Here is a 12769-nt window from a genome sequence, read left to right on the forward strand (position 1 = left end):
ATTTGCTTTTATTTTATTTTTGAGAGAGAGAGGGAGCAAGAGAGAGAGAGAGAGAGAGAGAGCAAGTGTAAGCGCGCATGAGTTGGGGAGGGACAGAAAGAGGCACAGAATCTGAAGCAGGCTTCAGGCTCTGAGCTGTCAGCAGGGCTCGAACTCATGGATGATGAGATCATGACCTGAGCCGAAGTTGGAAGCTCAACCAACTGAGCTACCCAGGTGCCCCCAAAGAAAACACTTTTGAACAGTTTTCCAAAGATGGACTAGTTTAGCAAGTAATAAAAACTTGTGCTTTTTAAAACATGGGATAAACTTGTAGACATGTTATATGTGAATTTCAAATATTTTTGATCGTTAGATTAAATGCTTTTTTCTTAAGGCACTTATTTTTTTCCCTTTTTTTTTTTTTTATAAATAAGACAACACAATTCTTTATTTTTTTTAAAGTAAGCTCTCCATCCAATGTCAGACTTAAACTCATGACCCACAGATCAAGAGCCACGTGAGTCACATGTTCTACCAACTGAGCCAGCCAGGCTCCCTAAGATGAAATGCTTTTTGAAGCACTTTCTATGCCTGACCATTCCTAGTTGCTTTGTAATAATTAGATGAAATTACTTCACATATTTTCTATCTCATGTTTCTGTCTGTGTATTATTTATTTTGAAAACATCTCTTTTAATATATACTCTGGTATTTGTCGTCAGGCAAACTTGGTAAAAAGTGTGGCTATTTATTCCTTTTATCAACTATGTATTGTTTCTTTTGTTTTTATTATATAAATATTTTTATGTACATATATTCTCTTCTTAAATGGGTTGTAAGCTCTTCAAAGGAAAAGACTGTATGTTCTTGGCTTTCCCACCCACCCTACTCCCTGCCAACATACCCCAAAAATCTAACACAAATATGGAGCAAATGACAGGGGTTCAATTAGTATTATACTTACTCTAATACATGGAGTTAGTTTTGTTGCTCTAAGAACTAGAGAAGAGAAAGCCTAGGGTTGGTGTTTTATTATCTTGACAAGAAGGTGTTGGGAGTTGAAATCAAATTCTGATTTTGAATCACGGGGAAGGGAGCTTGTTACTTCTTGTGTGACAAGGTCAGTATATAATTGATCTTTCAATAAACTTGTTAAAAGTTTTAAAAACTATATTTATTTACCCTTTTTGGAGTTTATTTGTTTTTGAATCCCGTGTATGTCATGAAGTTAAATATTTTATTTTCTTAAAAGCAGTTCTTGGAACACCTCACAGCTTGCCACATCTGATGAATCCATCCATCTCCCCTGCATTTTTACATCTGAATAAAGCACATCAGGTATATAAATGGCATTGAGTACTGAAGTATCAAACATTTGGAGTGACTCATTTGTTTGCTCTTAACATTTAAAATTCTTGAGAAGTTAAATGAGTATTTCATCTCTAAAAACAAATTCTTAGTAATAACTATGGCTACATGAAAACACAGGACATCAGATCAAATTAAGCTGATCAAAGCAGTATAGTTCTGTTTATAGGGCATTAAGGGAAGGAAGAGAGGTGTATTTTGTGGCATATTTTTCTAGAAATAAGTAGTAAAAACAAGTCTTATGTGGTCTTAAAGTATTCACAGAAAGAAAAAAATGAATCTGAACTCTTAATTTTTAAATTTTAGTCTATAAAAATAATTCATACAAGAATAAAAATGTTTTTCTTACCTTCTTCAGATAAGTATTTTAAAACATATTTGTATATAAACATAATATTGGAGATAAAACTACTCATTAATTTCTGGTACTGCTTAAGGCTGTGTCTATATAGAAGCCTAATTACAAATCCAACCTAATGTATGATAGATGATTAATGTAGCTTAATGAATGAGTAGTCCTAAACTGAACTTTTGAAGAAAAGGTTTATCTTTTATTTATTTTTCATTTTTGGAATCTAACGTAGGACCTTGTACATTAGAGGGTCTTTATTCATTCATTTAGTCAACATATTGAGAATCTAACATGTACTGGACACTGTGCTGGTCATTGAGGCTATAGCATTGAACAAAAACATTCATAGTCCTTTGTTCTTGAAGAATTTCAACAAATATAGAAAACAAATGTTAATTCTAATAAGTTGTGAAGAGTGACATGAGAGGGGAGTTCAGAGTACTGACGATATTCTCTTTATTTTAGAATTAAGACAAGAATGCTTAATTTTGCCCAGAAGGTCTATCCAAGCTGGCCTCTGCTGCCTCTCCTGTTCATTGGGTATCACTGTCCCAGCAATAATGGCCTGCTTTTGGTCCTTGAAGGACTTTGCTCTCTTCTTCGTTCTTTGCTCCTGCTGCTGCTTCTACCTGGAATGCTCCCCACCTCAATACCACCTAAGTCCCCCAGACTTCACCTAGTTCTTTCTCCACAGCCTTCAGATCTCTGTGCAAGAGTTAGTTCCTCAGGGAAAATTTCCTTGAATTCACCAACCTAAATCAAATCCCCAACTATTCTCATAGCTCCTGTATTTTTCTTTCACATACTCATCACCATTTGTAATTATGTTTTTAATATTAATGTCTCCCTCCCTCAGGAACCTCTAAGATCTGTGAGGGCAGATCGTATTTTGTATTTCTCATTATGTAGCACTGTACCTGGCACACAGTAAGTGCTCAGTAAATATGTGTTGGATGATTAAATGAATAAATAAATGAATGACAGTGACATAAAGCCAAAAGGGGGTGGGGGGAGGAAGAAGGATGAAAGAAAAAAAGAAGATCTGGAGTTAGTTCTATGACCACATAATCACATCTTGTATATTATTAAAAGAATTAATTAGCATTGCCTGAAGTAGGAAAGTAGGATATTAAGAAGCTATTGGCTTTTGCTCAGATCAACTGGAGAATTGAACTTTAAAATGAATTGGGTTCTGTGAAAAGTAGCTTTTCAAAATTAAACTAACTTGATGCTTTATCATTTTCACAGAGCACAGTTATGGGTAATACTTCTAATTTATTCCTTCAGAATCTTTCTCCCGTACCATTGGCACAGCAACAATTAATGAAGTTTGAGAATATTCCTAATAATGTAAGTATGGCATTGTTTTTTTCTTTGGAATTGAGTTCATTCCTTTTCTGTATTCAGGCTGTCAGATTGTTTATGAACATTCACATGTGTAACCTTTTCATTTGGTGATATCCTGCTGCCATGAGCAGAAATCTTACTTTCTTTTCTTCTTTTGCAGAAACCGGGCTTACTTGGAGATCCCCCAGCCATGATACTTCAAACCACAGTAGGGATGGGGTCAGCGCTTCCTTTGAAAACAGAGTTGGGTCATCATGGAGAAGCACATAAAAGTAAATGACATGCATTTACTGAGAAGTCCGGAAACAGTCAGATTTGAGATTTAAAGATGGTTTACCTATATTCTGCTTTTATTTACAGAAAGGTTAAATTTGAGTTTTATTCAGTCATTTAAAATTTTAAGAGCCCTCTTGGCTTTTCTATTTTTCATATAAGAAAACTATTGATAAGTTATTGATGGACTTGCTTCCATGCCAAGATCACATTTTCCCTGTTGGATATGCTTTAATATTTGATGAATGTTCACAGCAGCATGAGGCAAAGACATAGATCCCTTTGAGAGTGACGTGCTGCCCACTGGGCTGACAACATATTACATAGATATCCATTTAATTTTTGCCTGAATAAGAAACCCTTAGCTTTTAAAGAAATATGTGGTATTTTGGTAAACTTTGATGATTTATTTGTATTATTTTTTAAATGTGATCTCCAAACTAGTAGTCGAAGAAAAATAACAACATGTGTACTCTGTGTTTCTGAAAAGATGACAAATTTAAACATTTTTTAAAAATGTTTGTTTATTTTTGAGACAGAGGGAGACAGCGCGAGTGGGGGAGGGGCAGAGAGAGGGGAGACACAGAATCTGAAACAGGCTCCAGGCTCTGAGCTGTTAGCACAGAGCCGGATGCGGGGCTCGAATCCACAATTGTGAGATCATGACCTGAGCCAAAGTCGGACACTTAACCATCAGAGCCACCCAGGTGCCCCTGAAAAGATGACAAATTTAAACAAAACAATTATTTTTTAGAAAAACAAAAGCATCTGGTATACTAAGATTTCTTATTGGAATGCGATTTGAAAGGAATTTTCAGTTTGAAGTGTAATTGAAATTTGTCTTAAGTGATTATGCTGGGAAAAGAGAAGGGCCACAAGTAATTAAAAAAAAAGTCAATTAAATATAGGGTAGTATATTTTGCCTTTGCAGGAAGCCAGCAAGTCAAATGATCAAATAAATCCATCAATTCTGATTGTTTAAATTGACTGGGTCAAAGTTAAATTAGTATACAGACAGGTGTAGAAAATTTTATGGTATGATGGAGCCTTTTCCAAAAATTAAATTTTGTATCACTAAAAGTTCATGCAGATGTTTAAAAAAATTTTTTTAACGTTTATTTATTTTTAAAAGAGAGCAACAGAGGGGCACCTGGGTGGCTCAGTCGGTTAAGTGTCCGACTTCAGCTCAGGTCATGATCTCACAGTTTGTGAGTTCCAGCCCCGCATCGTGCTCTGTGCTGACAGCTCAGAGCCTAGAGCCTGCTTCACATTCTGTGTCTCCCTCTCTCTCTGCCCCTTCCCTGCTCATGCTGTGTCTCTCTCTGTCTAAAAATAAATAAACATTAAAAAAAAATAAAAATAAAAGAGAGCAACAGAGAACGAACAGGGGAGGGGCAGAGAGAGAGAGAGGGAGACACAGAATCCACAGCAGGCTCTAGGCTCTGACCTGTCAGCACAGAGCTCCACGTGGGGCTCGAACCCACTATCCATGAGATCACGACCTGAGCAGAAGTTGAATGCTTAACCAAGAGCCACCCACCCTTCATGCAGATGTTTATTATTTGTGTTGGGTTAAATAATAAGCTATTTGCTTTTGCATAAACTGCTTTAAGAACATTTAAAATTCAAAATGTCCAAATAAATACATTGCTAGAAGAACTGAAGTATCCACCTCTATTTAGTACTAGAAATAATTTAAGAAATTTGTTCAGTGAATTTGTAAAATATAAATTTGACTTAATGTACTTATCAAAATTAGCTCTTTTCTTCTAATTGTGAGCCATAGATTTTTAAAAAGTGGAACGGTTCAAAATTTTCCTATTAAAATTTTCATCTCTTCCAGAATTTCTTGGTATTTCCTGTAAATAAAAATGTAAAGCTTTCATGTGTTAAATTGGTGCCTATCTATTCACAAATATTACTGTTTTTTAAACCAGGGTTATGCTGATGTTTAAAAACCAGCTCTCTAGGTCTAAAAAAAAGTCTTGATTTTCATAGCATTTGTAGAGGTCTACGTGTAAGCACTACAAGTCATGGCCAATTGCACACTACCCACATGAAGACACTGAATTCAGGAGCTGGGAAAAGATACCCATAGTCAGCTGTTATGAACTGGTACAAGTTGGCTGACCAAAACTATTGTTGGATTTGATTTAACTTTATTTTTAGGTGTCAGAGAATTTTTTCAGCTGAAGACTTAATTATTTATGGAAGCAGGCAAATTACAGTGATTGGGCATTAAAACAAAGGCACCTGATGTAACTTAAGTGCCAAAAAGTACACACATTTTGCTCTCATATTTTACAATATACAGCTAAAACTTGGAGTTAAAAAATATCCTTGAGATTGTCCTGGAAGTTGTTGAAAATAAGGAAAGCATGATTACTGTTATAGGGTTTGTTTTTATTACCCCCATATGGAAACCTGCTACTTTACAACCACTAACTTCACGTTTTAAATATAACTCTTCTCTAACGGGCATAAAATAGTTTTTTCCACATTTTGCCCATAACTTAACAAAAATCCAAAGGACTGTTGTGAAGAACTCTTGTCTAATCAAACCTTTTTGCATTTGTGGTTTACTACAGCATCTAATCTGATTCCAACTCAAACAACTATAACAGCTGGAATGGGCATGTTACCATTCTTTCCAAATCAGCACATTGCTGGACAAGCTGGGCCAGGGCACGGGAATACTCAGGAGAAACAGCCAGCCTCGGTGGGGAAGGCAGAAGGAAATTTCTCAGGGTCACAGGCTTATCTTCAGAACTTTCCAAACCTTACTGCAGGAGGCTTGCTGACAGGACACCATAAGCAACAGCAGAGTCAGCCAAGAGGCTCGGAGATAAGTTCAGGGGTAAGAAAATTGTGTTTATGCATACATACACACACACAAACACACAAGTACACACATATACATGTGTATACTACATGTATGTAGATAATACGCAGGAATATATATGTCTATTCTTTTAAAATTTTTAAAATTCTAATTCTAGAGGATTCTAATTTGGGGCTTATTTTACAGGTAATGTAATTTATGAAGTATCATAAAGTATCTTCAGTATTTTTAAATTCCAAAGAAAGTTAATAATATAAAGTATAGAAATGTGGATTACAAACTAGATGATTGATATATCAATGACATGATGACTTTTTCATAGTGTGCATTTACTTCTCAAAATAGAAGAAAATATTGCACTCATAAAACTGTTATTATAAGCCAACAACCCATCTTTTGATAAGTTATGCCAGCTGATGTTTGTGACTATGCTTAATTACTTACCAGTTTGTAAATAAAATAATTTCAATTTGAAGAAAATGAGTTTTTTAAGTCTGTAAAATAACTTAAATATGGATTCTTTATTCTTATAGATACTTTTCTAAAATTCAGTATTTCAGTTAGAATTCAGAATTCTAATATTCACAAATGCTTGATATTTTAGAAATGAAATATAAACCAAGTTCAAAATTTGTAGTTTGGAAAAGCTTAAGAGTATCATTAATACTTATCTAATGATATGATGTTATTTGTGAGGCGAATGAAATAATTATAACACTTTTTTGTTTTAATTTTTTTTAACGTTTATTTATTTTTGAGACAGAGACAGAGCATGAACGGGGGAGGGTCAGAGAGAGAGAGAGACACAGAATCTGAAACAGGCTCCAGGCTCTGAGCAGTCAGCACAGAGCCTGATGCGGGGCTTGAACTCATGGACCGTGAGATCATGACCTGAGCCGAAGTCGGACGCTTAACCGACTAAGCCACCCAGGCGCCCCAACGCTTTTCAAAATGTTAATTTTTTCTACTTTAAATTTATACTCTGTAACTAGGTATTAGTTTAATATGTAAAGGCAAAACCAATTTTATTTTATCTGACAAATGTCGAAGTCAGTTATTAAACTCTGGTCTGCTCAAAAGAATCTAATCTCTGTTTTAATTCTGGAAGTTTTACCCAATTATTTTATTTGTTCTTAGACCAGCGACATTTGTAAATGTTAAACTTGGTAGGTAGAATAAAGTACATTTAATTTATATTCATACCCTGAAGTACCCTTTGGTTTGTAAGTAGTATAAAACTCAGGTTATAAGCAGCATGTGAGGAAAAAAATTCATGTAGTTGGCTGTATTGAAATGTCAAAATAATCAGATTAATTTGGAGGTGGTTTTATTGTCAACTAGTCATAACAGCAGATATGGATGCGATGCCCTACAATTGTTCATTGAGAAAGCTAAGGCAGATCTTGTAAAATGAGTTTTAAAAATTTATCTGCAGTATTAATTTTGGGGGTTTTTGAGGGAAGTTAAACTATTGGAACTCATATATGAATATGCTATATCTTTTTGCACAGAAAGCACCAGCTCTTTAGAAAAGCTTGATTTGAGGTGATTCACATAATGGGCAGAGTCTATCAGGAGGAAAACAGCCAAAGTGGTGCAGGGCCAGGAAAACAGGTTCTGTGAAAAAAATTGAGGGAAATGGAGACATGTAACCCTGAAAGAGAAGACAAGCTGGATATCTATTTAAAAAATATATTCTCAGACTAGTCACAGGGTATTTTGTGTTTCACCAGTAGGCAGAACTAGTCCAGTAACTATGAGCTACAGTAAAGCATTAGGCTTTATACAACAAAATACTGTATTAGGCTTAATACAACAAAGAGCAGTTGAAGCTTTCACACAAACAAAAAGCTTGATTCTTTCACTAAGATGTGACTGTCCTGTCACTGAAAACAATTAAGTAGACATGAAATGAGCATTGGTACAGATTGCTGTAAAGTGATTCCTCTTTTGACAGTAGGGGTTTGGGCCAGGTAATTTCAAAGTGTGTTTTCCAAGAATGAAGCAAGACATTTGATTTTGTTAAACATAATTGGTTTCATTCAACTTTAGATTTTTAGACTTACGTTTTTAAGAAATTTTTTTGTTAAGGTATAATTGACATACAGCGTTATATTAGTTTCTGATATACAATATAAGGATTTGATACATATCACACATATTACAAAATGACCACCCCAGTAAGTCTAGTTAATATTCATTACCATACATACATACATTATAATTTTTTGTGTATGATGGGAACTTTTAAGATTTGTTCTCTTAGCAACTTTCAAATATGCAATGTGGTTTTATTAACTATAGTCACCATCCTGTACATCACATCCCCATCACTTATTTATTTCATAACTGGAAGTTTGTACCTTTTGACTTTTTTCACCTGTTTTGCTCACCTCTGTCTCTGATAAGCACCCATCTGTTTTCTGTATCTATAAGCTTGTTTTTTTTTTTTTATTTTGCATGTAAGTAAGATCATACAGTATTCGTTTTTCTCTGACTTTTTTCATTTAGCATAATGCCCTCAAGGTCCCTCCTCATTATCACAAATAGCAAGATTTCTTTCCTATTTAAGACTGAATATATACACACTTTTTTTTATTCACCCATCAAAGAGCAGTTCTGTTGTTTTCATATCTTGTCTGTTGGGGATAGTGCTTCAGTGAACATGGGAGTGCAGATGACACTTGAGACAGGGATTTCATGTCCTGTGAATATATACCCAGAAATGGGACTGCTGGATCATACGGTAATTGTTTATTTTTTTTTTTAGGAACTTCTATACTGTTTCTCATTATGGTCATATTGCTTTTCTCCCATTCAGTAGATTGTGTTTTCATTTGCTGTACAGAAACTTTGTAGTTTGACGTAGTTCCACTTGTGTATTTTTACTTTCGTTGCCTTTGCTTTTGGTGTCATATCCAAAAAGTCCCTACCAAGACTAATGTCAAGGAGTTTTTTTCCTATATTTTCTCCTAGGGGTTTTATGCCTTCTGATCCTATATTTAAGTCTTTAATCCAGTTTGAGTGAATTTTTGTGTGTGGTGTAAGATAAGGGTCCGTTCTCATTCTTTAGCATGTGGACGTCCAATTTCCCCAGCACCATTTATTAAAGAGATGTCCTTTTTTCCATTGTGAATTCTTGGCTCCCTTGTCAAAGATTGACCACATATGTGTGGGTTTATTTCTGAGTTGTCTATCTTACTTGATAATGATGTACAATGTTTTTAATGTATTGCTGAATTTGGGTTGCTAGTATTTTGTTGAGTTTTGCATCTGTGTTTATCAGGGATATTGGTCTGTAATTTTATTTTCTTGCAGTGTTCTTGCTTTGGTATGAAGGTAATGCTGGCCTCATTAAATAAATTAGGAAAGTATTCTCTCCTCTTGAACATTTTGGAAGAGTTTCAGAAGAAATGGCATTAATTTTTTGTTACATGTCTGGTACAGTTTACCAGTGAAGCCATCTAGTCCTGTTATTTTCATTGTTGGGAGGTTTTTGACTACTCCTTACTTCATTATTGGTCTGATAAGATTTTCTATTTTTGTAATGATTTGGTCTTGATAGGGTATAGGTTTCCAGGAATTTATCCATTTCTTTGTAGGTTATCCAATTTGTTGGCAAATATTTCTTGGTAATAGTTTCTTACAATCCCTTGTATTTCTGTGGTATCATTTTTAATGTCTCCTCTTTCATCTGTAACTATTGGAGTCCTCTCTTGTTCTCTTGGTTAGTCTAGTCAGGGTCTATCTGTTGTGTTTATCTCTTCAAGATGCCAACACTTAGTTTCATGGATCTTTCTAGTCTGTATTTCGTTTATTTATGCTTTAATCATTACTGTGTTCTTCTTTATGCTAATTTTGGGCTTAGTTTGTTTCTTTTTCTGGTTCCTTGATGTATAATGTTAGGTTGTTTGAGATCTTTTTTCTTCATGTACGCATTACTATAAACTTCTTTCTTGGAACTGCTTTTGCTGCATCCATAAGTTTTGGTATGTTATATTTCCATTTTCATTGGTGTCAAGATCCTTTTTGACTTCTCTTTTGATTTCTTCTTTGACCTATTGGTTGTTCAGGAATGTGTTGCTTAATTTATTCATATATAAATTTTCCAGTTTCTCTCCTGTTTTTGATTTCTGGTTTCATACCACTGTGGTCAGAACAGTACTCAGTATGATTTCAGTATTCTTAAGTTTATTCAGACTTATTTTGTGACCCAACATGTGATCCTTCCATCCATCCTTCCTTTCTCTCCCCCACTCCCTCCTTTTCTTTCTTTCCTTTCCTTCTCTTTTCTTCTTCCTTCCCTCCTTCCTTCCTTTTCCCTTTCTTTCTTTCTTTCTTTCTTTCTTTCTTTCTTTCTTTCTTTCTTTTTTTCTTTCTTTCTTTCTTTTCTTTCTTTCTTTGTTTCTTTCTTTCTGTGTTTTTTTTTTTGCTTCTGCTTTTGGTGTCAGACCCAAAAATTCATGGGCAAATTGAATATCATGAAGCCTTCCACCTAAGCTTTTGTGAGAATAAGAATTCTATAATTTTAGTTCTTAATTTTGGTCTTTGATTTTTGAGTTTATTTTTGTATGTGGTGTAGGGTAAGGATCCACTTTATTCTTTTACATGTGATACCCAGATTTCCCAGCACTTTTGTTGAAAAAACTGTCCTGTCCCCATTGACTATTGTCAAAAATCATTTAACTGTATATGCAGGGACTTACTTCTGGGCTTTCTATTCTATTCCATTTGTCTGTGTGTCTTTATGCCAATACTATAGTGTTATGATTACTGTTGCTTTGTAGTAAGTTTGAAATCACATAGTATGAGCCCTCTATTCTTGTTCTTATTTTTCACCTTTTCAACATTGTTTTTACTATTTTGGGGGTCCCTTGAAATTCCATATGAATTTTAGGATAGATTTTTCTTCTTCTGCAAAGAAAAGTTAGAATTTTGATAGGGATTGTATTGAATCTGGAGGTCACTCCGGTTAATATTGACATTTTAACAACATTATGTCGTCTAACCCATGAACATAGGATATCTTTCCATTTATTTATGTCTTTTATTTCAGCAATGTTTTTTGATATTTTAATATTTAACTCAGCATATTCAAAATACTATTACCAAATGTAATATATACTGAACTACTAAGATACTTTGCATTCTTTCTTTGGTGCTAATTCTTTGCGATTTAGTATATATCTTACATTTCACAAACAGCTCAGTTTAAACTGTTCACATTTTGTATGCTGAGTATTCATGTGTAGATAGTGGCTGCCATGTCAGACAGTGCAGTCTTAGATGTTTTCATGGCGTAATCTCTCACTTTATTGAGATTTCTGCTCAAGTGTCACTTTTAGCCATGTTGTGTAGTTTTTAGTAGACAGGTATTTTTCCTTCTTGGTTTGGTTAATCTTATATTTTATGCTTTTTGATTATGTTGTAAGTGGAATTGTTTTCTTAACTTTCTTTTTGGATTGTTCATTATCAGTGTGTAGAAATGTAACTGATTTCTGCATGTTGATTTTATATCCTGCAACTTTGCTGAATTCATTTACTCCAACAGTTTGTGTCTCTGTGTGTGTGCTACTTAGGGTTTTCATGTCATCTGCAAGAAGGACCATTTTACTTCTTCCACTCTAGTTTGGATGCCTTTTATTTCTTTCTCCTGCCTAATTGCTCTGGCTAGAACTTCTAATATTATGTTGAACAGAAGTGGTGAAAGCAGACAACTTTGTCTTGTTCTTGATGTTAGAGGGAAATATTTCAGTGTTTCACCATTGAGTGTAATGTTTCATATATAACTTTTGTTGTATTAAGGTAGTTTCCCTCCATTCCTAATATGTTGAGCCTGTTGAATTTTAATCATGAAAGTGTGCTGAATTTTGTTAGATGCTTTTTCTGCATCATTTGAGGTGATCATGTGGGGTTTTTTCTCCATTCTGTTAATGTAGTGTATTACATTGAATGATTTTTGTATGTTGAATTGTCCTTGTGTTCTGTTAATAAATCCCAGTTGGTTATGGCATATAACCCTTTTAATAATCCACTGAATTTGACTTGCTTGTGTTTTGTTGGTGATTTTAGCACAAATAGTGATATTCGATATTGGTCTGTAGTTTCTTTTTTGTAGTGTCTGTCTGGCCTTGGTACTAGGGCGATGCTGGTCTCATACGTTAAGAAGTATTTTCTCTTCGTCAGTTTTGTGGAAGAGTTTAAGAAGAATTGGTTTTAATTCCTCTTTAAATGTCTTATTGAATTATCCATTGAAGCCATTTGGTCCAGGGCTTTTCTTTGTCGGCAGACTCTGTACGTTTTAAAATTTTATGATTGATTCTCTTTCATAGCTAGAGAACCCCTGATAGGATAGAATCTGATTACCTTGGCCATGTAAGTACTTTAGAAACAAAATCTGAGAGTACTTTGCTGGCTACCTTTACTCGGTTACTGAATTCTAAGGCATTGTCTTTTCTGGTGCTATATGCTTTCTTTTGGCAAACATCTAATGGTTTTAGCTCCCACCTAGAATCTTAGGGTTCCACCTCAGACTTCTTTTGAGCTATTGTATCTGCTTGACTGTGAATTTCTTAAGGGTAGTATTCCTGTCTTACTCATTTTGG

The 12769-nt window shown here is 34.6% G+C and overlaps 1 protein-coding gene across 2 annotated transcripts in view; it reads left to right on the forward strand.

The window, feature by feature from the left end:
- Positions 1-12769, forward strand: part of RAVER2 (ribonucleoprotein, PTB binding 2) — an 88960-nt gene that overhangs the window by 46683 nt on the left and 29508 nt on the right. The window contains exons 6-9 of one of the 2 annotated variants that reach the window (XM_045477695.1): positions 1235-1320; positions 2951-3052; positions 3210-3321; positions 5911-6179. In XM_045477695.1, coding sequence (XP_045333651.1) covers positions 1235-1320; positions 2951-3052; positions 3210-3321; positions 5911-6179 — 569 coding nt within the window. The remainder of the gene's footprint in view (positions 1-1234; positions 1321-2950; positions 3053-3209; positions 3322-5910; positions 6180-12769) is intronic. The other variant, XM_045477696.1, reaches the window with a different exon arrangement.

Source organism: Leopardus geoffroyi, chromosome C1 (genome assembly GCF_018350155.1).
Source record: "Leopardus geoffroyi isolate Oge1 chromosome C1, O.geoffroyi_Oge1_pat1.0, whole genome shotgun sequence".
NCBI lineage: Eukaryota > Metazoa > Chordata > Mammalia > Carnivora > Felidae > Leopardus > Leopardus geoffroyi.